General features: G+C 38.9%; 1 protein-coding gene across 3 annotated transcripts; it reads right to left on the minus strand.

Moving 5' to 3' along the window:
- Positions 1–113: 113 nt before the first annotated feature.
- Positions 114–27,871, minus strand: gpr155a (G protein-coupled receptor 155a). 3 transcript variants are annotated; one of them, XM_081367699.1, is made up of 16 exons: positions 27,667–27,871; positions 24,537–25,028; positions 22,946–23,345; positions 14,924–15,092; positions 13,146–13,301; positions 11,541–11,624; positions 11,331–11,451; positions 10,337–10,421; positions 7,644–7,734; positions 5,814–6,015; positions 4,899–4,985; positions 4,393–4,532; positions 3,390–3,485; positions 3,233–3,297; positions 1,172–1,306; positions 114–836 (listed from the first exon to the last, which is right to left on the minus strand). In XM_081367699.1, exons 2-16 carry the CDS (start codon positions 24,958–24,960, stop codon positions 644–646), a joined length of 2,448 nt encoding a protein of 815 aa, XP_081223825.1. In that variant the 5' UTR covers positions 24,961–25,028; positions 27,667–27,871; the 3' UTR covers positions 114–643. The 3 variants fall into 3 exon arrangements, with proteins under 3 accessions (XP_081223825.1, XP_081223826.1, XP_081223827.1); XM_081367700.1 differs by having other exon boundaries at positions 802–865; XM_081367701.1 differs by lacking the exon at positions 114–836 and adding an exon at positions 1,014–1,047.
- Positions 27,872–27,885: the final 14 nt, after the last annotated feature.

Consider the following 27,885-nt stretch of genomic DNA (forward strand, 5'->3'; position numbering starts at 1 on the left):
AGATGCACTTTAATGATGGATAGATGCACTTTTATGATGGATAGATGCACTTTTATCATGGATAGATGCACTTTTATGATGGATAGATGCACTTTTATGATGGATAGATGCACTTTTATGATGGATAGATGCCCTTTTATGATGGATAGATGCACTTTTATCATGGATAGATGCACTTTTATGATGGATAGATGCACTTTTATGATGGATAGATGCACTTTTATGATGGATAGATGCACTTTTATGATGGATAGATGCACTTTTATCATGGATAGATGCACTTTTATCATGGATCGATGCACTTTTATCATGGATCGATGCACTTTAATGATGGATAGATGCACTTTTATGATGGATCGATGCACTTTTATCATGGATAGATGCACTTTTATGATGGAGAGATGCACTTTTATGGACTTCAAAACAGAAACAGCCATTTACTGCCATTATAAAGCTTGGAAGAGCCAGGACATTTTTTAATATAACTGTATTCGTCTGAAAGAAGAAAGTCATATACACCTAGGATGGCTTGAGGGCGAGTAAATCATGGGCTTATTTCAAATTTTTGGGTGAACTATCCCTTTAAATGTGCCCTAAAATGACCCACTGTGCATCCATCAGCAGCCTTTGAAGCGATCTGAGACTATGTGAAGCGGTAGTGCAAGGCCTCATCCACGAAGCCGAACTCGAGGCCGATGTGCTGGATGACTCGGCCCTCGAGCAGACGAGAGCCGTACGCCAAAGCCTCGCCCGGGTCAGCGGCCAATCCCACGCTCTGCAGCCAGCGGACCATCTCACTGCCCAGGAACGTCTCAGCGGCGCTTTTCTCTCCACACCTGCACATCAGCAGAGCACGCGTGACCCACTGCGCCCAAACCACACACACACCAGCACAGAGCAAGAGCGCGGGAAGCAACAGCACACGGACGGGAAGTGAGAGATGATTAGAAAGCAAGAGAAGAGGGGTGAACCACAACCAAATGGGGCGGGGGAAAATCAAAGAGAGATTCATGCAAATGTGCAAAGATGTTTTAATGAATAAACATGCTGTAATAAGAAAATAATGACATAAAATTAGACTAAATATGACTTTTTGTGCATGCACTAAAAACAAATCAAATATGCAAATGAATGCATGATAAGCAAGAGATGGCAGTGAAGAGTCTCTCACCTTTTCTTGTGAACAATGTCTTTGACGCACTGCTGCTTATGATATGTGAGGAACTGACTGCAGGTCAGTCTGATCTCCTCAGACGCCACAGAGCCGGTGACCTCCTGACCCCAGCTCCGCCACAGCCTCGCTAACCTTTACCAACATACACAAGACATCTAATCATTACCCTAATTATGCATCTAATATTCACATTAAACAGGATTTCTTTTCTTCCTCGGTTTAAACACAAGCTCTTTCCCCCATCCAGAACATTTACTGAAGAAAAGCCACAAATATATATGTTTTTTATTCTGCTGCCAGGCCAGTAGATGGCGATGAAACACTATAGACTGAAGACGTAATACGCGTGTGTATGACATCGCAGTTTTCACAGATTCGTGTTTCTCTTTCAAGCCAGAGAATGTCTAATAAGGCGAGAAGTTTCACTCTCAGTACACTTCCGGCTTCTGAACTGGTTGCAGTTCCACTCTGGCTCCACATGAGGGCGCTCACAGGACGAGTGCAGAATGAATGGAGGTCTATGGCACTATACCCCTCAAAATCCACTTTTCTCAGGATATAATTTTTTGTCTAGTAATTTCAATGTTGTATTCGAAAGGAGATGCAAAGAAATTACACATTGCTGGGTGTTAGAGTCACTTATTTGCTTTAAAAAGTATTTTAAAATGTCAATGACGTCATACACATCATACGACCAGAGATACTGCTTTACGGCAATCCTTCAGTCACACTGATGCTTTCGCGCTCTGCACTTTCTTTTCTCTCAAGGCATCGACAACACAGCTGACACAGGTAAACACACATGCTAGAAGAGTTTTTGTTTTGTTTGTTTCTGGTCCCGCTTCGGATGCCACGATGCCATCAAGCAGTATCTCTGGTCGTAATCAGTCCTTCACTGACCAATCAGCGTTCATTAGCAGAATGCTAGCGTGTTATGGGCAACAACAACTCAACCTGTAAGAAATCAAAAGGACATAAGTACTCGCTCATTCAACTTTCGACCTATAACCCATGTTGAACTTGCAAAACCTACAATCAAATCTGAGATTTATCAACGGCAATCGGGTGAAAGAGACAAATTTAGCCGTCTAGCCTCATAGACTCCCATTCGTTTTGCACTCATGGCGATCGCCCCCAGTGGAACTCTGGTGGAACTACAACCAAAATTCGGTACAATAGGACTTAATAGGGAGTGGGCAGGCTCTCCGTAGACGGGCTCTGTTCAAGCCTTGTTTCGGTGTCTCGCTATGGGATACGCCCCTTCCGCATATTCCTCAGAAGCCCTATTACATTACGCCAGCCCCAATTGGTAGTGTCTGGGAGTGGCTATCCCCACCCTTCAGTATAAGAGGAGCAACACAACGTCATTAATGAAACGTGTTGTCGTGTAAATGAATGGCCAAAACGCATAAAAAGTTTTACGTTCCTATTTGAAAATGGTTGTGTAAACCCCCGTTTTAACACTGAACCTAAAGATACAAAACAGAAAGACAGCTTTTATGACGTATATTTTTGCGTTAAAATTTAACAAGACCTTGAAGCAGATACGAGGGAGAAACACCTAATATGTGCCGGGGTCTTTCCTTGCCATTAATGCTTGGATAAAACGCCTACGTCTCCTTCCATTAAAAATAATGGCTGGTGCGGTGGCTGAGATATATGTAAAGTAAACCAACATTCGTTGCTATGATTTCTGGAATGACTCATCGCAAGAGGAAAAAATTACGTTTTAGTCGCATAACATCAGTTAATGGAAACACGGCTACAAGAATCGTCCCTTTTTGGCATCAAAGAAAGTTAGAAAAAGAATTACATGGACTGATTTTTTTTAATCATTAATGTGTAAATGTGGACTGTCATGATGTGTTGATCTGCCTGACTTTAGTTGTGGATATGAAAAACACAGCTTTTTTCAGCTTAGCCTCAATAAATGCTCCGTTTGGAATGGGGAGGAATTTTTAATTCCAGAAAAAAAACAATATGCTTTCATAGTGTGTCAAAAGAAATTTTGATTCGTCATCATTTGAGCCCTTTAAAGTTTGCAAAAAGTTGAGTTACCTTTTTTTGAATGGAGAGATAATTAAATGCTTGTCAAGGCCAAAAAATGCGAATGAAATGAGACCCTACAGAGGGAAGACAGAAGGAGATGTATGTTTCAGGAAAAGCGTCAGATGGTTTAACTCCAACACAACACGTGACAGGATCACACACTCACCTGCCCGTAATTGGCCACAACACAGAAGAACTGCAGCTCCACATACAGCTGACCTGGATCTGTGTTAAAGAGCCACCACAGACAGCTGGAGAGATTCTACCAAACACACACACACACACACACACACACACACACACACACACACACACACACACACACACACACAGAGAATGAAGAGTCACTCTCCAACTGTACTGTTAATGACAGTGAAACTGAATGGTTTCACAATAACAGTGAAACAATGATACCTGACCAAAGAGAAGAGTGGTATCCATATGGCATCATATTTTCCCAAGTTAAGATGTGCCAAGCTGACAGAGTGCTTTAATATAATCAAAGGCTCTTCAGCTAAGCATTCAATTCAGTGTGTGAACACTTTTGCTGTTAGTTTTGGTTTTCAGTGGCATTGCATAGGTTGCATTTTTCACATTAAAGGTGCAGAAGTTCATTTTTTACATCACATACCCAGCTGTTTAATCAGGGGTGTGAGTGTGTATAGCCACTGTAATGGAAAATTTTGATTTTCATTGATCTTCAACAGATATTGTAATGTGAGTCACATGTTTCTATGTTCATATTGTGGTATGTGAACGGGAAATGTTTGTATACCTGTGGAAGTGCAAGAGTGAGACACTTTGGGAACAGCTGGGAAGGGACCTTTGACCCTGGTATTGACTTTTGGTGGTCTTAAGTGTCAGCTAGTGATAAACAGAAGCTTATGCAGCGATGAGTCCCTTATCTGTGGGAATGTGGCGGAAAAGGAGCCCTGCTGAATAAGACCTTGAAACCAGTATAAAGGCTGTCCAGCTCTTCCTGTCTGGGCCTCACTCTCTCCACAGTGTAACTTCTGTGTGGTTGACTGGGCCTATTCTTGCTAGAATAGATACTTTTTAAAAGACTATTTGATTCAGAGTGTCTCTTACGCAGTGATGATGCTTTAATCGAATGTTTGCCACAACCACTGTATGTATGAATGAGAGTGAATGAGTGATCCTGTACTCACAGCGAGAAGACTGACGGTCAGTAGCAGACACACCAGCACGTGTCTCGTCGACTGTATATCTGTGTTCTGTCTATCCGCTTCTTTCTGTTCCTCTTCAGCCAGCAAACAGCTTGTGGGTGAGCACTGCTGGCTACACTGACCTGAAAACAGCATTTAACATGATGCAAATCTCATTTTTCTTCCCCTTTTGAAATGTATTGCATTGTTTTGCAAATGTATTCCATTCAGTTTCCATTCAAATGTTTTATTAATGCAGAAGTCATTAAAGGAGTAGATCATGCAATAATGAAAATTCTGTCACTCTGAAAGTGTTTTATTGCACAGATGTGCAATAAACCTGTGTGGTGTCACTGATTTCAGAAAACTTCCTTATCCACACATCTACTGTGTGTCCTATTGAGCTCTAGCTACAGCTCTGTCTCAAACGAGGACCTCTGACCAATAAAGCTACTTCTTATCTATCTCAAAACAGATTGAGTGAACAGGAACTGAAAGAAAGAGCGAACCTGAGTGTATGGATGCTTCCTCTTTGGGGCTCGTTACATCAGGCATGTTCTGCTCACGGTCACATGCGCACTCACACATATGACAATCTGACAAACATAAAGATCAGTCAGCAACCTCAGTCTTCATCTTTCACTGAGCCAAAGATACTGTATTTCACATTCAATGCTTTTGTAGGCTCAGATTGGCATACTATTTACTTCTCAGTATTCTGTGCTCACTATAACACTATGTTTATGGAATAACCAGGTGACCAACTCCATTTCTAAAGTGTGCAGTTTACAACCAGAGCACAGTGTGTGAAATACTATATCCCACAATTCAATGTTCTTGACTTCCATTTCCAGTTGGGCAAATGCATTGGATATCAATTATGATTTTTGTCTCCTGCTTAACTCTTAGTTCATACAAAATTAGATACAAAATGCAGGATAAAAGGTATTTATTTCTGTGATTATACCCATTTGCTGAACTGTCATGTTTGAAAACATACTACTGTTTGAAACATGTATTGCTGCATATGGCATTTCACTTTAAAATACAGGACTACATATAGTGATCATATAGCAGAGGTGGAATTTAGAAAACAGAAAGAGGGTATGCACTGACGCCACTTTCCCGTACGCCCACGCCCCCCTCAGCCGGACCGAGTGGCAGAAGAGCTGCTGAGTGACTGGAAAACAAATGCTGGTCAGTGTTTTTGCCACTCGTAAATACAATCACTCTGGCCGACGGTGACGTCACGCGCATACCCTCTACAGAAAGTCTTTGCGTGACTAGACTCCGCCCCCTTTTGGAGGCACAGCCCACTTGTGGAGTTCTCCTATCTGCAGCTATATCTACTTGACTTCAAAAAGGATTTTCATGAATCTGGCCCCATAGTTTTAGAAATAAAGGAGGAGTTGTCAGTGTCATACCTGTGTTGATGCTGCCTATAGCACAGGGCTGCTCAACAGAGCTCTGTGTGTCTGTGTCGTAGGGAAGCCTCACATCCTCCTCGCTGCCAGAGACTGATCCGTGCTCAAGTGTGTGATAGTCTCGCGTTCGTCTGCTGAGCAGCGCGAGAGAGATCCCACACAGCATGATACTCATGGATAACACCACAGATGAGCACAGCACCTACAACACACAAACAATCGCAAAAGCAGATTACAGCAATGTTTCAGGACCTGTAGTGAAGATGTAGTCAGAGTCAAGTCACATTTATTTATATAACGCTTTTTACAAGTTTCAAAGCAGCTTTACAGAGATAACAGGAAAATAGTGCAACAAAGTTTGTTTCCAGAAGGAAATAACGTCACAGTCCAGCTTAAATAGGTTCAGTGAGGTTTCATTTTTGCTGTAAAAAAGTTATTAATTTAGTTTTTTTTTTTTTTCTATTTTAGTAATTTAGTTATAATTTAGTAATCATCATTATATGATTATTGCACATTGTGGTTTATCCATTTAGGATGAGTACAGGTCCATTTTCCCAGAGTTTTGTCAGCTTTTAGGAGAATACTAGATAACCTCAAAAGTATCATCACAAAACCCCCATATTGAATTCATCAAACAATTGTGGAAAGATCAACAAAATTGAGCTTTTTTCAAGTAAAACAATAGAATCTATGTGGAAGATGATGTCATTGCCATGTGATAGTTCTAGGACAATAGTGTGCAAATGTTTTTTAAGGCGGTAAGTATAAGATGACTATTTCAAAGTCTGTTGTAAGTAACACACTTCCTGCTGCCAGCTGGTGGCACTACGACCATGACTGACTCACAACAGCCACATCCATGTGATCAGCCCCCATAAACTAACATACAACACCAATCTGATCTAAATTAGCAGAACAAAACTAAGCTTTAATTGAGAAATTATGAAATGTAATATTCTGAGCAAGCTGAAAAAAAGAAAAAAGAAAAAACAAATAAAATAAATGCTACATAAATAGCATACATTTTAAATAATTGTATTTTTAAAAATCAATGGGTTTAGGTCATCATTTAAGACACTGTTCATCATTTAATCCACTTAATGTGGGTTTTTAAAAAAATTTAACCAATGAAAAGTATTAAAAAGAGCTTGTGACTAAAGCTCGTAACTCCATTGGCTCCTCAAACTGTCAGTCAAACCTCATAACTCTGCACGTGTCTAAAGGTAAATAAAGAACTGATGTTTGAATAAGTAAAGAGTTTACATTACTCAAGAGACACAATGTCTATAAAGACTAATTTTGTGTGTGTGTGTTTGAATAGCGGAGAAGAGTCTTAGTCTGGTATTTGCTTTCTAGCCAATATACTCTATTAAATATCCTGTGCATAGCTTTTCATCATTTGTGTCATGAGATTTCAACAACAAGAAAACTTGTGCACATATACTCTGTGGCTACAATAAACTTTATAACCTGTAAGTTGATGAAAAGGTAATGCGATGCACTCACTGCCTCAGATACGGCTGTTCTAATGACTGACAAAACGCATATCTCTGTCATACTGGTCAAAGACCTTTGATCTTAATTTTCATAAAATGATAATATTATAATGGCATGTGCAAGTGTCTGACCTTCTATAAAGCCACAATACCAACTTTGACGACAGTGTTTATTAAAAAAAAAAAAAAGATATAGTATAAAATAGTAAAGAAATCAACGCTTACTATATTACCCGAACAAACAGATTTGCAAAGTAACAGTACGGACAGTCATTCATTTTAAACACAGATTGGATTGTGCACAATGTGAATAATGCTTTCATCATATTTGTACCTGCGTCTTTCCATAAAAGAATGCGGAGTCGATGGTGTCGGGCATTCTTTGCCCTGACAGGAGGAGGACACTCACAGCCAGAAGAGGTAAACTGAGAGACAGTGAGAGAGAGACAGCAGACATCAGTGCTTTAGCTCAACAAGTCAGAGAAACAGCTTCATCTGCAGCCTTGGTTTCAGAAGTGTTTTCCTCATTCTTTCAGAAATATCTCAATTAGGTGTTACAAGCCAAGAACCAAACCGTTCAGATCCAAGGCGAAACACAATATTACACAAAGAAAATAGACTGTGTACTTAAATCATTAATTTAACGTACTTTGAGACTGTAGGAAGAGGATTGCTTTGCGTCATTTGCAACGCCTCAGCGGAAATCTCTTTTATTATGGATACACTCATAAAAATAACGATTTTTTTTTTGTAAGGTTTTGCAGCGATGCAAAAGAAGAACCATTTTTGGTTTCCCAAAGAAGCTTCAGTGGATGTTAAAGTTTCTTCATGGAATCATCAATGTCATTAAAGAACCTTTATTGTTAAAGTCCCCCTGTATTCAATCATTTAATCCCTTAAAACTCATCTTTGAACACCAAAATGACATATTTAAATGTTTTTTCCTTAAAAAAAAAATTCTTCATGCCTAAAAATGGCTTGAATGTAACTCTACACCCATGCTTCATTTAGCATACATGGTTCTATGAATATGCAAATGAGCCCCGCCTCCACTCACTCACACCAGCTCAGAGATCCACTCGGCCAACTTACTGTAGTAAACGCTGCACAGTGATATCGCTCTTTACCAGGCTTGTGCAAAATTCAGAATTTCCGAATTGGCCTCCATTCAATTCATGAATTGGAATTTGAATTGAATTTACTCTGCCCCACAAGACATTGAATTGAATTTGAATTGGAATGACAGGAAGTGGAATTAAATTCATGGCAATTCAAAGAAATTCCACACAGTCACACAACAGAAAGAATGTGTTTAGTCTCGCATGCATTCAGTGTTAGGAAGATTACTTTGTAAATGTTATTGCTTACTGTTATTAGTTACCAGTTATAAATGTGGTTTGGATTACTTAATTTGGATAACTTTATCAATGCAAAGCATCTTCGTTTTAAGTTTATTAGTAACTTGTTGAATTAAACATTTTACCTCAGTAATACAACTAAATACAATTACTTTAATTTTGTAATTTAATAACAGAAATTTCATTTCACGTAACTATTTACTCCTCAACCCTGCATACATTTTGTTCTAAAATAGATATTGATTAAATTCTTGAAATAAATTACCCCCTCAGTGTTGTTTAATTAGGTTTGTTCCAATGTAATTTTTATTTCAAAGTAATCACACAAACACAAAGTTGTTTAATGCAGTTATCATTTATTCCAGTGCAAAAAATTACTGAGCAACACTGTTGCATCTAATTCTCAATAGCTCCTCAAATGTTTTTTCATTGAGTCTGCACCGTTCTGGGTTGCGTTTCCCGAAAGCATCGTTGGCCAACTATGGTCGCAAGTTCCGTCGTTACCAATAGAGTTCAATGGACATTGCGAAGAACTTGCGACCAAAGTTGGCCATCGATGCTTTCGGGAAACGCACCCCTGGTCTGAATATCTTTCCTGCAACACTAAAGATTCTCTCAACAGGTGCAGAGTGAAGTTGTAAGGGACTTCTGAAACTTAAAATGTCCAGTGTTGCCCATTAAATTGTGCTACCAAACAAATGTCCAGCTCAAATTGTTTAGCAACCATTTTAAATACTTGGTGAAAGTAAAGCATTCTAGGAAATGGAGTCATGTTCCATCATGTTCCACAAAATTACAATTACAATAAATCAAACTTAAATAAACTTAATGTTCTGTGACTAAATGGTAAATAGACTGCATTTATATAGCGCTTTCACAGACCTATGGCCACCAAAGTGCTTTACATAGCCTCAAATTCACCCATTCACACACCAACAGCAGTGTCAGCCATGCAAGGCGCCAACCAGCTTGTCAGGAGCAGCTGGGGTTACGTGTCTTGCTCATGGAAAACCTTGACACTTGGTCAAGTGGAATCGGGGATTGAACCACCAACCTTTCGGTTTGTAGACAACCTACATGAACCACTGAGCCACTGCCGCCCCGCATATTATAATGCAATCATATTTCATTGTTAAACACTTCACTTAAAATATGTATATGAATTTCTTTGAATTTGTATTGAATTGCAATTCTGCTTCCTTTAATTCAAATTCGAATTGTAATTCTAGATCCTGTTTTTGACATCAATTCAAATTCAATTCAAATTCAAGAATTTAATTGGAATTAAGGAGTCATTCTCAACTCAATTCTGAATTGTGCACAAGCCTGCTCTTTACAAAGTCGGACACATAATGGTAATTAATATGATTAGCCTTATGCTTGACTATGTTATCAAACAGCTAATAATGTGTTGCTAATGTTACACAAACTATGTTCCCGTTCGTAATATACATAATTCACCTGGTATATTGCTAAATCTACACGATTTTTCATATCAACAGAAAAATCAACAGGCTTCTCTCGAGACTCCCCTGCTAGTTCGCTGTTAATGATATGCTAAAGCCCTCCGACACGTTGATCTGATTGGTTACAAGGTAGTTTGTGACGTCAGAAACACCAGCGATTTCAAAGCGTGTCATTGTGTAAGTGTGTTGAATGCGCCACTCACCCCCAGCCGGCGATCACAGTGAGTCCTGGCCTGAAGCTCGCCTCCTCGCTTCTCCTCATGAGCAGCAGAGACAGAGCGATCAGACCTTCACCACACAACACAAAAGAGCATTCAGACACGTTCAACCCAAGCCCAAACGTCCGTTACCTTCACAAACACATGACTTTTTATCCATTTCAGAGATTTTCTTCAGTAATAACCCACATACCCACATTTGTTGTACTTCTTATAAGCATAACTACAGTAGTTGCATTATAGCTTCGCATATCCGCTGCTTTTAATAGATATTTTTCATAAAAACTCATTTACAAAGGGTACAATTAAAATGTTCGGTAACACTTTAAGTGTCCTTGTTACATATGTTACATGTACTGTACTTACCATAGTAATAACAGTAAATTATGCATAATTACATGCAACTAACCCTCAACCTTATCCTAATCCTACCCTAACCCCTATAGTAAGTACATGTAGTTAAATAATATTACTCAGTACTTAAATATATAATAACTCTGTAACAATGACACCTTCAAATAAAGGGTTACACTTCATTTTAAGGTGTCATTGTTACAGTGTAATTATATATTTAAGTACTATATATTTAAATATTAAGCAACTACATCATGTACTTACTATAGGGTTAGGGTTGGATTAGGGTTTGGTTGAGGGTTAGTTGCACGTAATTATGCATAATTTACTGTTATTATTATGGTAAGTACATGTAACATATGTAACGTGACAAGGACACTGTAAAATAAAGTGTTATCAAATAATGTATAACCAAATTTTCTTTTAATATGCATAAAATGAATATAATTTACAATAATTTCATATTGAAAACCCCATTTCCAGCCGTTTCATGCTAATTAGGCTTGTAAACAGAGTGGCAGTTTTTAATGCCGTCCTGTGGACCAAGGCAGTCTCTAAAGGTTTTGGGACGTGTCGATGTTTAGTCATTTTTTACATTTTTTAAATGCATACTCTGATGACTCACCAGGCCAAATGTAGGTGCTGTAGAGAGAAGCGTACAGTAGAGTAAAGGTCAACACCTGACCCAGGAAGCTATTCTGCACCGCCACGAAGTTCCACGCTATCATACCAACACAGGCTAATAACTGCAAACACAGGACAGGATGAGGTTATGCAGAATGCATGGGGGGAAAATCATCAGGGTGCATTTCCAGCAACTCCTCAGAAAGCTCACCTGCGCCACAAAGAGGTTTATGGTGAAAATGTGAGGAACTCTGTGAGACTTTCTGCTCAGTAGCATGACCGCAACACTCCACACCTGCAGTGGCAAGAGGAACACGAACAGAGCGTTTCAGGCATTTGTCATGCTTTCAGAGAAATTTGGACACTTTTAGAACATGTTCCATCACCTCCAGTGAAATGTGTACATGCACTTACAGTAACGACTTCTCAAAACCAGTTGAACTGGCTCAGAGAGTCCAAGTATACATGTGTATGCTTGAATATAGTCATGTATAAGCTTAAACCAAACTTCAGATTCTTGGGTTTGTTTCCAAGCTATACAGAGAACAGAAACGCAACAGGAAGGAAGTGTCAACAGATGCATCTGAGAAGATCATGACACCATCTGAGATTGAATCACCACAACACACAATCACACTAGACACACAAACATAGAACCTCAATGATGATACCAACATGAAAATGAGTGTTTACATGCATCTTACACCGATTATGCTTAATAACCCGACAACTTGTTATGCTTAATAACCCGACAACATGTTATGCTTAATAACCCGACAACATGTGTGATCATGCATCGATCTTTGCCTCTTAACACAATATTTCTTTGCATGTTAAGACTTTTCCTGGCATCCTGGTACTTATTCAATGTGTGCATGTCTTGCACACGTCCGCTTGTGTTTTGATGTGAAAAAACATTAACCTTATTTTATTATCAGCATTTTGTTGGCAAATGAGATAAATTTCATTTGATTTTTCAGATTTTCCTAAATATTCTTGACCTCTGATGGTTTATATTATCTGACATCAAGGTCAAAATGTTCAATATATATACAAATAAATGTACTCTTTGTGTTCATTTTATATGGTTCTGAAAAACTTGAATGCCCTTTAAAAATAAGTTTAAATTTAACAACTTTATATTTGTCATGTGGTGTAACCAAGTAATAATATATTGAGTGCACAAATCTCATTTATTATTATTGATCAACTATATATTTTACAAAAAATGCTTTAAGAAATTCAAAATAAATGTTAAAATAAATATATTACATATAAATAAATTAGATTTTACAACTAAGATCATGACACACTACTTTTATTTTCAAGAACTGGTTTCTTTTAATGATGCATTTTTCTTCATTATGATATCAGGACACTTGTTTTTAATATTTGCCCTCTAAAAAATACTAAAATAATTTTTAAATAAATAAAATCTAATAAATATTTTTTTAATAAACAGACAAAATAAAAAAAATAGGCATCATGTTACTTTCTAATCTTTTGTCTCAACTTGTTAAAAAAACCCCCCAAACATTAGTCTGACATAATTACAGAATTCCCACAGCATGTACACATTTAATTTCTGGTTTCCACGGCATATCCAGCAACACTGATAATAACATGGATTTACCTTCATCCCTTAATAATCATTTGTATTACAGCAGAGGCAACACAAACATGTGCCCTCGGCACCAGCATGAGGGACGACGAGAATATTACCACACCGTAACAATTTATGTTTTTAAGAGGAAGCAGAGAAATAAAGAAAGAGAAATGAAAACACACATCTGCGTGCGAGCATGTCCACACTCACCAATGCAAACAGGCAGATAATGCTGATGTTGAAGCTAACGTTCTGCAGGGCTGACGCCAGCGGCGCCGAGTCCATCCAGGGAATGGTCAGCAGCCAGGCAGACACGTACATGATGGGAGCCGACAGGAACGTGCCGATCACCATACCTGAGGTCACCTGAGGGAGGAGGACACACTTCATATATGAGCACGGTTCTATGATAAACCTTTAAAATGAAACTAAACTAATTAAATAAGGTGGAAAATAAGTGTGCTGTTGTGCATAAAGTAATGAAATAAATGTAGAATATCATCAGACACATACAAACTAAGATGAAAAATTCACATTCAGCTTTAAAAAAATGGGTTGAAAGAGATTCATTAGCGTAAACTACAGTTTAAAAGTTTGGGATCGGTACGATTTCGAAAGAAGCCTCTTCTGCTCATCAAAGCTGCATTACTTTGATCAAAAATACAGTAAAAGAAAAAAAATATTATTACATTTTAAAAGAACGGTTTTCTGTTTGAATATGTTTTCAAATGTAATTTATTTCTGTGCATTTTCATCATCATTACTCCAGTCTTCAGTGTCACATGATCCTTCAGAAATCATTCTAATATGATGATTTGCTGCTCAAAAAAAAGATGATACATTTATTTCAGGATTTTTTGATCAATAGAAAGTTCAAAAGAACAGCATTTATTTAAAATAGAGGTTACAGTTTACAATAAGCTCTCATTTGTTAACATTAGTTAATAACTAACATGAACAAACAATGAGTAATACATTTGTCACAGTATGTACTAATCTAATCAGTGTGTAAAATACAGCTGTTCATTGTTTGTTCATGTTAGTTCATTAACTAATGTTAACAAACACAACCTTTGATTTTAATAATGCCATCGGATGCCCATTTTCCACAAGTTGGTGTGATTCTTTAGGGTCTTCATGTAAAGCTTGTAACATACTTTGGATAAAATTCCTCAATGGTTGTGTAAAACCTCCTCAAAATCAGCTCTGTTCACTGTGACCGGTTTCAGTGCATGTCTCTTTAAATGATAATGAGCAACTGCTCACCCCATCTCTCTCTTCTGTGGGGCTAAACCTAAAGTGATGCCTTGGCGGACAGTATACAAATGGCTGAGGGTGGAAATATGCTAATACGGGACAGTCCCGTCAGTGGTCGTGGGCAAAGCATGAGTATGACATCATATGACAATATGACATCATATTGCTCAGAAACGGTTGATTATTGAGAGTGTTTAGGCTTTTTGTGGATTAAAAGAAAAGGAGCGAATGGATTTTTTCATTGTGTGGTGGTTGTGTGGTTGTGTTTATATGAAAACACCATATAAAAGTGAATATTGCATCCGATGACCCCTTTAACTAAGATTAATAAATGCTGTAGAAGTATTGTGCATTCATAGTTCATGTTAACTAATGAAACCTTATTGTAAAGAGTTACTAAAATAGAATGTAAACATCTTTACTGAAACCTCTGATTAATATGCATTCTGTTTAATGCATTTACAGTGTCCTTGTTACACGTTACATGTAGTTACTGTGGTAATAATTATAAATTATGCATAATTACATGCAGCTATCACTAAAGCAAACCCTCATCCTAACCCTAATCCCGTAGTAAGTACATGTTGTTAATTTTTAGAACTCAGTGCTTAAATGTATAATTACACTGTAACACGGACACCTTAAAATAAAGTGTAACCAAAAAATCATACTAATGGCAAACTTTTGAGTGGTGGAGTAGGTAGAAAAGCACATCTACACGAGGTACATACCACCTCCAGCTCCATGTTGTACTGCGCTGCGTATATGGCCACACTGGGGGCAGTGGGGAAGACTCCATACAGAAAGGCGTAGTTTGACAAACTGGTGTGGTTCAGTGAGCTTCTGTTTCCACAGTCCAACACCTCAACCATCCCTCTACAGATCAGGGGCATCATCAGCCTAAAGAGAACAGAATGAGTTCTGCATAATGTAACGAAACTGCCAAGAACGCAAGATCATCAGATTACAGGAACCATTTTTAGCAATGTCAGAATTAGACCTTTTGATCTCGCTCATCGATAATACCTGAATGCATTAAAATATAGCACAGAGCCAGAGACAATATCCAGGTAAAACAGATGAGTTGTTTCAAACTGTGTCTCTGTCCTCTAGCTAAGCTTGTGTGTTTAAAGCCCATGGGTTAAACAGTCCCATTTCACAAACACAGTGTTGAACTGATGCCAAGTTATACTAGAAGCAGCTACCTGCATATTTACAGATATTCAAAATCAATAGGGCATGGACAATAAATTCGTTTTCTTGCCTTAGTAAAACATACAAAGATCAGAGTGAGTGTCTAGAAGACTGTTTAAATGCATTACCAATGTACAGACATGTCACCCAAAAGTTGGCTCTCGCATCTCATTTACAGTTGTGCATATTTGAATCTTGCATCTCACAACACGTTGTGTCAGGCTTGACGTCAATGGTTCTCGTGTGTTGGGGGTTACGAATTTCAAGTAATGTGCATCACGTAATCAGATTTTTTAATTTTTTTAATTACACATTAATATTTGAGTTACTTAATTCATGCTACTTTAATTAATTTGCCTAAATGAATTAAAATTAAAATGATTCTCTATGATGTAGTCACTTAGACATGAGCACTCATGCATGCGCGGGAACAGACTAAACATTGAAAAGTAACAAAGCATTCATTATTAACTTTCAATAAAAAGAGCTGGACAGTAGGTAATATAAGCCATACTTTTAAGATATCTTTTGTATGGCATTAACAGCTCTAGGAGTGAGGAAATATTCTAACACCTTGTCAACACTAATACGTTTATTTATCTTTTTCTCTCAGTTTTTTTCTCCATCTTCAGCGTTTTTGTCCTGCGAAAACTGAGCTTTTTGAAAACGCTTCACAAAGTGGAAAATTTTAACAGGAGAAGAAATTTCAACTTTCTAAAAAAAAGAAACACAAATGTGATGTTTATCTAAAGTCATTGAATTAGATCATCGAAGGTCAGCAGCAAAGACATTGGTTAATAAAGTGAGATTAAATACATAAAGTATATTTGTGTAATTTAACATATTTAATTATTGCAGGTTTTATTAATATTCTGAGTTTGCATTTTATTTTATTTTTGTTCGTTTTGATGAATACTGAATCTGTTTTTGTGCAAGTGAGACAAGTAAATGCTCTCATTTAGAATAGATCTACAATAACATGTTTACACAGTGCACACAACTTCTCTGCACTTTACTCACAATTTCTCTCAACATGGGGACTGACCTAGTAAATTACTGGCAAGGAGGTGGCAACACCAAAGCAAGCAAGATTCAATCATCTACAATCTATACTAGAGCTGCAGGATTAATTGTTAAAAGATTGTTATCTCAATTCAAAAACCTACATAATCTTATTTCTAAATGACAGCAATTCGGCTATGTGTCTATTAAACCTTTGCCAAGTACAATCACAGTGAACATTCAGATCTGTGTTCAGATCACACAGTATCATTATTTATGCCTTACAATAATTAAAATTATCACAGAAGTACTGGAATAAGAGTTTTTAGTTTCCCATCTGTCAGTCACTACAACGTTATGTCAACTGACAAATGGGGTCTTACTTGGGAGCCCCAATCGCCTCTGAGTTTTAGAAAAATGGCCAATGGAATTGGCGAGTGGAATTAGGCCGCATTCAAAGGGTTTTTCCATTCTCAAAGAGCAGTGCACAGTTAAGAGCAGCAAAATTCCCCTTGGTGCTTCAGTGCAAATTTCTCTAAAACAGTGGTTATCTCTCAGGGAACCGTTACGTAACCGAGTACGTTCTGCCTTCCCTTCCGTACGAGCAGCAGCGCATTTATCATGGGGGTCGCGGGCTAAAAAGTTTGGGAACCCCTGCTCTAAAAGAGCAAGCACGGTCAACAAGCATCTTTTTAAAGGTGCCTTTCCATCCATGCGTTTCTGGATGTGGTCATTTCCTGTCTTCATCTGATGGCCACGATCACTGTCTCAAACGTCACATGCAAGAAGGCGGCACAGCCCCTCCCTCAGGCCGCTAAACCCTCCAAATGTCCATCGAAGCGGCCCTGATACGGCCAGCCCAGAGATGCGGGGATCTGCTCTTGACCAGGAGGTGGTGAACGCACTGCTTCTTCCCCCAGAAGAGTGGCGGATGGAGAATCCTTGTTTTTTTCTTTTTCTGTTCCACCGCTGGCTCAACGGACAGTGGCTCCCATATTTTCAATTTGTTAAAAATTAAACAAAGAGCAGTTTCCTCAATCTCTGGGCCATACAGGACATGGTCTGGCAGTGAGCGATGCTATGCTTCCTCATTTTCAGATTTGCCACGAGCCAAGAGGTCGCAATTCGAGGAGGTGTTGCCTCCTCACGCATCTCCGGTCATTCTTTTTGCGGGATCCTTTGAGCAAGATAAGCGTCACACCACACTCACTACCTCCATTTGGTGACGTTACGCTTCCCGGGTTGGGCCCCAGTGCTCCCCCTTGCTGCCCCTCTGTGGGTACATCAGTTGTCCCCTTGGTGCCGCTCATACCTAGCCTGGGAGCCTAGCTAGCGCTTCCCAGAATATCCTATCTTGCAGGCTCTTGCGGACAATCTGACTCGGCTATGTGATTCAGTTTACCAGGCATCCCCAGAAGTTCAGTGGAGTCTTCTTTACCTCTGTGGCAGGCAAAGATGCCCCTGTCCTGCCCACAATATTGAGGTCCTGTTGGTGAAGGACGCAATAGAGCAGGTCCTTTCAGCCGAGATGAAGACGGGTTTTACAGCCCTTACATCATCGTACCCAAGAAAGGCGGTGGATTACGGCCGATCTTGGAACTGCGAGTTTAGAACTAGGCCCTTCACAAGTTCCCGATAAAAATGCTGACACAGAAACGCATTCTCACGTGCATTCATCCCCACGATTGGTTTGCAAGAATTGACTTGAAGGACTTCCACGTCTCAATTCTGCCTCGACACAGTTTCTTTGGTTTACCCAATTAGGGTTGGGCATATCAGTACAAGGTCCACTCCTTTAGACTGTCCCTGTCTCTCTGCATCATTACTAAGGGAAAGGGAAGTAGGCATTCACATTCCCAACTATCTCAACACATGGCTCAGCTCATTCTCGAGATCTGTTGTGCGAACACAGGGACCTGATGCTCAGACACGTCAACCATCTGGGACTTCGGGTCAAATGGGAAAAAAGCAAGCTCTCCCCTGTGCAGACCATGTCTTTTCTCGGTATGGACTATTAGGCAAAATGACCGCGCGTCTCACCAATGAGCGCGCACAGTCAGTGCTGAACTGCCTGAATGTATTCAGGAGCAAAACAGTGGTTCCACTGAAACATTTTCAGAGGCTCCTGGGGCACATGGCATTTGCAGCTGAGGTCACACCGTTCGAATTGATGCATATGAGACCGCTACAGCATTGGCTACACAGCCGAGTTCTGAGGTCATCACACCTGTCTGTCCCCTAACTTTCAGCCCTAGGTCAGATCTTGCCTTCCTACGGGCCGGGGTGCCCTTAGAACAACTGTAAAGGCACGTTGTTGTGAAAACAGATGCCTTAAGAACGGGCTGGGCGCTGTATGCAATGGGTATGCAGCTTGGACACCTAGACGGGACCTCGACTGCAATAGCACATCAATTGCCTGGAGTTGATGGCAGTGCTGCTCACCCTGCACTCATAGTGTTGCCTCCTTCAGGGCATTGGTGCGCAGCGCCTCTTATCTGCAGAGCTGCGGGCTGGGCGACACCTAATACCTTCGTGAGATTCTACAATCTCTGAGTGGAGCCAGTTTCTTCCTATGTATAGGGCATAAAAAGGTAATATGCTGGAAGACTGGCTCTGTGTCTCGCTTGCAGCGCCATTCCCCTCTAAGAGGAGGGATATGAGCGCCTTGTTGGCTCTCCAGCTGAGTATCCCGCTTGGCGATCCCTGGATTGAGTTTCCTCTGAGCATCCTTCAGCAGTCAGACACGGCAGAGGCGTCTGATGCCAGACCCAGTACTCCAGTGAATACCTGTTCGGTCAGACTCTGTGCTGGGCTACATGCCCAATGTGTTGTGATTCCCCCTTGGTAATCGCATGTGTATTCTTCCACGGTACGGTTTCCCTGTCAGTAAAGCTGTGTCTTTCCCTGGGCAGATTTACTCTGCCCTGTCTCTGCATCTCTAGTAGTTCTATCCAGGGGCGTAGCCAGAATTTTATTTTTGGGGGGGCCCATCTTAAAATGAGGGGGCAACTAATATATATATATATATAGCATATAGCAGCCTAGGACATAGCTCGGCGATTATTATCTTTTACATGAAGTACGAGGGCGATTATAAAAAGTGTCAATGATGTCATCTTACTCAGCAAATAAGAGTTTGGTTCCAAAACGCGATAAACGTATAATATATATATATATATATATATATATATATATATATATATATATATATATATATATATATATATATATATATATATATATATATATATATATATATAGGCTATATAATATTTTAGTTCCCGCAAAAATCTGTATTGTATTCTGGTCGGTGTTGAAAAGTCCATTTTTAATTTTACGTAAAATGCGATATCCACGCAGTCAGCGCACCATTTTACGCTCTGTAAACCGTAATGGCGGCGCTTTGAATAAACCCGGCATAGTTTTCCTTCTACTTTGTGATCCAAAAAATAAATAAAAAATTTGACGGCATTGGTGACCCTGTGGTGGTGCGGTGGGGAAGAAACGTAAGCCATCGAAATCTAATAATCTAGGCTACTTGAGGAGATTAAGAAGATGAGGCACGCGGGAGGAGGAAAAATCTCGACTGTTGCTTGTTCTCACACGACAGCATCAAACTTCTGTCACACTGACACTTTGACCCAGGGGATCTTTTGAAAAACTTTCAATTGTTTTACTCAAAGTCAACGAAAACCGAGCAGGACCAAGCCATTTTACAGCTGATCGCCGTAAAAAAAGTTCAGGAGGTAGGCTATTTCTTAGCGATGGTGATTTAATGTCGGCTATTTTTAGTCCAGTGCCTGTAGGGCTATATAAGATTAGTATTGACCGAGTTCAGAGGCTGTCATATGTGGATCAACTTACTTTGTTGTGTAGCCTATTTCAACAGTTAAAATATGAAAAACTTTTATATTGATTCAATGGATTAATTGCATTTTGGAAAAAAAGGTGTCATGAATTTATTGCATTTTGGGGGGAAACTAATCCTTTTTTATCCAAATATGGATTTGAAATTATGTTATTATAACCTAAAATATGCTATGTGAAAGTTTGAAACAAAAAATAGTGGTTTTAATCTTTCCACTCTCTTGGTAAAGAAAACACATTATTACTCAAAATTAATCATAATGAATTTATCGCGTTTTGAAACCAAACTCTTCATACAACAGATATAGGCTATACAGGAAATGAAGTCTCACCGCTATTCTGTGATGAAATATGTGCGTTTCTGTCTCCTAGCCGCTTATTCACTCGCTGTCGTCTTGTAGTAAGCTGAAGCAAACTCAGATGTAGATGGCTTATTTTCTCCTTCTCGCTCATCTTTTCGTGCGTAATATTGTACTTTGCACAACGCTGCCATTCACCGCATGAACTCTCACGCGAAGATGACAGCGTAGGTTACGCACAACACGTCAAATCAAGTTTGAAAACAGCCGCATTTTACCGCGCAGTATTTTGATTGATCAATCTATCAATTAGACTAACACATCAATAATTTCTTATTTTTATTATTTTATTTTAAGCCATCAGAAATCTGAGGGGGCCGGACATATAAATGAGGGGGCCTAGGCCCACCCAGGCCCCCTCGTGGCTACGCCACTGGTTCTATCCCTGTCTAAGTAGGACCTTCCTCAGAGGCCTTTTACAGCACTTCCCCATGGGTCAGTACACATGTGTATTTCCACATGTTCCTCCCTATAGGTAGGATGTGTCCTCTGTTGCATCCCTTTCCATTGGACTAGGCATGCTTCCCCAGCATAAATAATGCCCCATGCTTCCCCAGCACTGGTGATGCCTGAAAAAAGGGAATTGAGACTGAAGCATTCTACCCATGAAATAAAATGTAAAAGGAACAACAGCTACGACTGTCTCCATTGTAAGCCCTGTCCCTTCCATTTTGTTGGCATAGAGGACTAACATTTTGGGCTTACATGGGCTCAAAAAAAGCCGTTGCCAAAAAGGCACTCTACAGCTTGCCAGCATCTGCATTTCGTTCACTTGTAAAACAGTTCAATGGTTGTGGCATTTTCCATAGGGACCCCATTTGTCAGTCGACATAACAGTGTAGTGACTGACAGATAGGGAATGTCTAGGTTACTGATGTTACCCTCGTTCTCTGATAGAGGGAACGGTGACGTTTTGTGCCCCCTGCCACAACCGTGAATCACCACTGAATGGCAGAGGAAGCTCACGTCTCAGCTTCTCAGCATAAACCTGAATGAGTTGATGCGTGCCGCCGTCTTATACACCCGCAAGTTTGGGGGAGTGGCTCGGCATGCAAATTACACTCGCCAATCCCATTGGCCATTTTCTAAAACTCAGAGGTGCTTGGGGCTCCCAAGTGAGATCCCATTTGTCAGTCAACATAAAGTCTCCGTTCCCTCCATCAGGAAACAAGGGTTACATCAGTAACCAAGACGTTCAGATATAAACACGCATGTTTATGGTAGAAAAAATCTAAACAGCTTAAATATTTAAATACCTGTTTGATTAAAAAATAACTGTATAAAATATTTACTATCACAAGGCATGTTATCACAATATGTGGTGTAGGTGTGGACTTATATTCAACATTTAAATGAATCACGTCATAGGATGTTACAGGACAAATTAAAGTTTCTTGGATCAAGACCTTATTTATCTGAAGCATTTACATCAATACAAGGCCCATTTCATTTACATCATTTATTTATATAATATGCATTGCTTTCTTTAACCTTATGCTCGCAGTTTAAGTGTTTGTTTTATTATTCACACCACAATAGTAAATAAGTGTCTTTATAAAAATTTTATAATGTATATTATCTTGAATAAAAGAAAAAAAATGGTCTCTTAATTTAAAATTGACAGTAATATATTGAATCATGTCTGGCAACTCACGTTACTTGTAGTGTGTTACCCCAAGTTAACACTGAATATGAAATATGCGTTTTTGAAAGAAAATGAAGGTCTATGTCATACAGGCTATGTTGTTGAATGCATTACTTTGTTAAACACTTGCAAAAAAAGTACTTGTAAGTAAAAAACACACCTGCAAGGCCTGGAAGAGAGTGAGAAAGAGTAACGCAAATGTAACATAACACATTGCTCCCTGTAATTAGATACTTTTTTATATTAATATTGTAACTCATGACTTGACGGTCTGAATGTGCACAAACAGGAATTAATATTGAAAAAGAATGTGAATGGAAAGATCAGGGAATAATTACTTAAAATCTGGTCTGTTCTAAAGACAAGGCTATGACTTGAAATAGAGCACAAAAAAAGTACTTTTTTGCTTGTTTACTTTTTTGACTTGTGTGTGTGCTCCATTTCAGGTCATAGCCTTGTCTTTAGAACAAAACTACTTTTATCATATTTTAATGGTGCTTTGTCGTCCAATTCGCAGCTTGACAGTCTAAAACACCATTCAGTTTCATTGTATGGAAAAGAGCATCATGGACATTCTGCTAAACATCTTTTGTGCTCCACAGAAGAAGAAAAATCAGTTTTGGAATGACAAATGATGACAGGATATTCTATCTTTTTTTTACTAACAAATTGCATGGTAGACTTACAGTTTTGCCGTGATGAGGAGAATCAGGGCTACCACAGTAGAGCGGGTAAGTTTTTTCAGCTGACCCACCATGGACAGACCCAGATAAAACAGTGCTGCTCCCCCGAAAGAGTTTGCCAGACCATCTACAAACTCCTCCATGAAGGGCGGGATCTTCTGGCCCAGCAGAAAGTGAGAGATGAGCCCGATCACCACCATAAAGACAATGGGGTTTTTGACAACTTGAAGGACCACCAAACCCAGCACTCGCAGCTTACTCTGCTGCTGAAGTTCACCATTTCTCCACCTCTGCACCTCACAGAACGCAAAGCCTAGCGGGTTTAGGACCATGAGGGAGACGGGAGCTACCAGGTAGATGTACTGAAGGTACTCAGGATGGGTGTTGCGATACAGAGCTTCAACTGTGGAGGACACAAAGGAACAACATTAACAAAATACTCACTAACACTGAAAATAATGTCATCATTTACTCAAGTAGGCTTGGCCATTCTTCAAAACATATCCTTGTGAGGAAGAAAGATAATATGGGTTTGGAACAGCACGTGTTGTCAAAGGCTAAAATGAGAAGTTAAATTCCCTCTTCCTGTTTGGGATCTTTAGTAAATTCTTTTTTCAGTTCCATTTGACCATTGCTTACTCAATTTCTGGGTTAAAGGTCTATTGAACAACATTTACCTTATACAACATCAACCAATACTATATTGGCAGTATAAAGGCCACAACACCGCTATAACCATGTCATCACACAGTGGAATCAGTTTCAGGGTGCAAAAAACAAACAAACATTGACAGCCAATCAGAATCCACTTGACTTTAAAGAGCTTTAAAGTGGCAGACGACAAAACTGCAACACGCAGAGAATGTTATTGTGGTTTGGATGCTAATATAGCTATCGTTATAGTTATTGTTAAAGTTTTCGTTATTGGTGTGAACGGTGTAAGGGTTGTAGAATATGGTCATGCAGAATAAGACATTAATATGTGCTTTATAAGTACTAATATAAAGGCCAATATCCTAGTAATATGCACACTAATAAGCAACTAGTTAATAGTGAGAATTGGACCCTAAAGTCTTACCATTTTGTTTCATTTTTGCAAATTGTTTCAAATCGATTCATAACGCAATGTTGTTTCAACATCTTGCTTTGTGATTTTAAATGTAAACATTGATTTATGTGTTTTTTGTTAACCTTTTAGTTCTTAACTATTTAGAAATAAATGTTGTTTCAATGTTTTTTCAATATTCAAATAACAGACATTTCAACTGGCTGAGGTGAATCATACTAGTATTATATGCAAACGCATTCAAGACAATGAAAATGAACCTCAAACTGAACTAACAGGCTGTACAACATGGATTGTGTTACGAGCTTTTCATTCATGGTGAAAACTCTGAGCACACGAAAGTAAAAGAAGAAAGGTGCATACACAGTCAGAAATATTACCATCAAGATTTTCATGTTCTGTGGGTTTGAGGTTTTGTTTTTTTACTTTTGTTCTGTAACCATAATTAGTTTACTTATGGTAACATGTTTATAACACATACTGTAGCCTATATATTTATTTATTTAGGGCTTGTCCTTTTCTACTCACCTATAGGGAACCCCAGAGCAAAGTCATTACTCTGTGTGGCAAATATGGAGAACAGGCCAGCTTTGGAGAAACGACTCTCTCTGTTTGCCACCAAAAGTGTGAGTATACACACAACAAAGAACACAGTCACTTTGGCCACCAGAATGCTAAAGAAAAATGGCCAGATTACGTCCCCAAAGTCTAGCAGCACCATGTTTTTGAACAGCAGAGCTGGAAGCGCAAACTTGGACACAAAGCTGCCCAGTCCTTTGGCTTGTGTAGATGGGATGATGTTTGTACGGCCTGCAACGTATCCGCAGAGAATTATCCCGAAACACTCGAGCAGGGCTGGGAGGAGTTTGTCAATTGACATGCTGGGTGGGACGGAGGGGGGGTCAGATCCATCCCCGCTGAAGATGGAAATATTACCCGACAGATCATCCATCCTGAGTTTGACTACAGGCCCGTCACAGCCGTGTGAATGGGTAAACAATTGCAAAGTAACTAAACATTCTGAAAAGTAAAGAAAAAGAGTTCATTCATTTATTCAAAAGACAATTTTGCATGACTTTTCATTAGAATACAATCATACATGTCAAGTGAATATTAATGTATGGAATATGTGTTTCGAACTGAACGTTATACAGCACAGTGAATATTTGAATATATCCTGGTATTTGCATAAAATGGCTCTGAATGATAACCATATGTGTGCTATGGTCCCATGCTACCAGATCAACTATGCTTTATAATAGCAATAAGTATAAATGGTTTGATGAATATATATATATATATATGGCCTAAAATTAACACTCGTCAAACGCCAAATGAGGGTATTTGAAAGTTGACGGGCCAGTGCTGAATCATCACGAAAGTTTAATCCTTGCGAATTTAAATATTCAAGCGCAATTCGTTACTCTTGCGATGTGTGGGAAGTTTAAACATCCGAAGCGCGCGATCAGAAAAGCCGCGTCTCAGACAGGGCACAAATAGTAAATTGAACTCTTTCACGTCTTCTTGCGCTTGAATGGAGAAAAATTCACACAAATGATGTCAAAATGCCCATCTCGCAGAGTATCCAAGTAAACAGAGTCGGTTTTCTTAAAGGAACACTCCACCGTTTTTTGAAATAGGGCTTATTCACCTTCTTTCCTACATTTAGATAGGTGGGCAAATGCATTTTTGTCTCAGTGCATGCATTGTTTTAGTTTGACAGGGTCGGCGCTAGCTTAGCTTAGCATAATGAATGGAATCCTTTGTTGCCAGCTAGCATGTCCTGAGTAAAAGTGATGAAAAAAAAAAAAACACCTAGGCCTAAAAACTTCTTGTGGCCTGCGTATTCACAACGAGTACAAATAGTGATGCAGATTAACACTAGGCGATTTCCTAGGCAGATATTGACTTATATATTAAGGACTATATTAGGGGGAAGCACAGGCGAAGCACTGCTACTTGGGCGTGATATCTCTGCGCCCAAGTAGCAGTGCTTCGCACGTGCTTCCCCCTAATATAGTCCCAAGTCAATATCTGCCTGGGAAATCGCCGCATGTTAATCTGCATCGCTATTTGTACTTGTTGTGAATACGCAGGCCACAAGAAGTAATTAGGAGGGTTTTTTAAATTTTTTGCATCACTTTTACTCAGGACATGCTAGCTGGCAACAAAGGATTCCATTCATTATGCTAAGCTAAGCTAGCGCCGACCCTGTCAAACTAAAACAATGCATGCACTGAGACAAAAATGCATTTGCCCACCTATCTAAATGTAGGAAAGAAGGTGAATAAGCCCTATTTCAAAAAATGGTGGAGTGTTCCTTTAAGTGAGCGTAAACAGTTGAGAAAGAAAACGAATGTGTATCAGGACATTTGATCCATGCAGCTCTTAAAGTGACAGCACACTAATATTCCTGCTGCTGTCTGCGGTTTGAATGTTAATCAAACAACAGCAAAAAAACAAAGAACAATTCACTCACTGCTCTTGACTGAATAACTTTTGTAACTTTAATAAGGATTAATCAGTTCAGTTCTGTGAAAACTACTGTCAGACCTACCCGAAAAACCTAAAAAGCACTATTTATTTCATTTGTATCTATGTTCTACTGTATTTATTTGTGCTTTTGCTTGCAATTTGATTACTTGTTCTTAAATTATTACTGAATGTTTACTTGTCTTTAATATTTGTTTTTAATTTCTATTAGTTAGGCTAGTAGTTTACAATTACATATTACAATAACTTTTATTGCTATTAATATTTTAAGATGAACATTTACTGGACTGAAGAAACTTAGGTAAGTTCTTTTTAAATGTTAAAATGGAAGTATTATCAAATATGATCCATTTTGAGGAACGCTTATTAGTTTATCTCTCCATCATAATTTTATTGTGTTGCATTATGTTTTAAAACTAAATACCTTTGATCATAAAACTAAGAATTTAATATCATCTTACTAAGACATTATTGTAATATAAAGAGTGACAACTAATATTTATAAGCATTTTACGAAAGTATTGTGCTACTTAGCCCTATATAAAGATCCCACTGATTTCTATTGCAAGCATCAGAATTTAATCTTATTTTGTACCCATATAAATAACAACAACTGCACCAAATTGCATATTTTTGCTCAATTTGGGCCTCTGAATAAAACGTTTTTTGTTTTCTTCGTCGAGGATGAGCTCCATATTCTCACAATATCTTGCCACATGAGTACCTGATAAATCAAATATGATACGAAACATAAAACACGTATGATGCAACACAACTTGTCTAATGTTATATTGTGTCTAAACTTAAGGTTCAATAAACTGTGCCATTGAACAAGACAAAAAAAGCTTTACAGGGTTAAAATGCACTGTGACATGTTTCTAATCAAACTTGTTACACAGGCAGACACGAGGGTATTTCTTTCTGGTCAACCCCTTGAGCACTTTGCCATGATCCAGTGATGGCATCAGATGGATTTATGTATTCACTTCAAGATAATATTACAGTCCTGTCCGTCATGGTAACAGATATGGCACTAGTTTGAATTGTACACAGTGCGTAAAGTGCATGTTAGTACCACCAGGCAATATATAATTTAGCATTAACACCAGAATCGATAGATGTACTACTGGGTTCTGTACGTACAGTGAGTTGTTGACAGACTCACCGGATCAGCTGATTCCTGTAAATCCGATCTAGTGTGTGACAAACACACAAACACACTTTCACTCATGTTGTCTCTTTCAGATGACAATGAGCAGTGATCTCAGATACATAACTGCTCTTCCGCATCGCCTCTGCTCTGTCTGTGTGCTGTAAGCATGAGTCTTGTTATCTCAGTACTAACACACACTCACACACACCGCTGCAGTGAAGTTTTCATCAC

The sequence above is a fragment of the Scardinius erythrophthalmus genome (assembly GCF_964197995.2).
Source record: "Scardinius erythrophthalmus genome assembly, chromosome: 6".
Lineage (NCBI taxonomy): Eukaryota > Metazoa > Chordata > Actinopteri > Cypriniformes > Leuciscidae > Scardinius > Scardinius erythrophthalmus.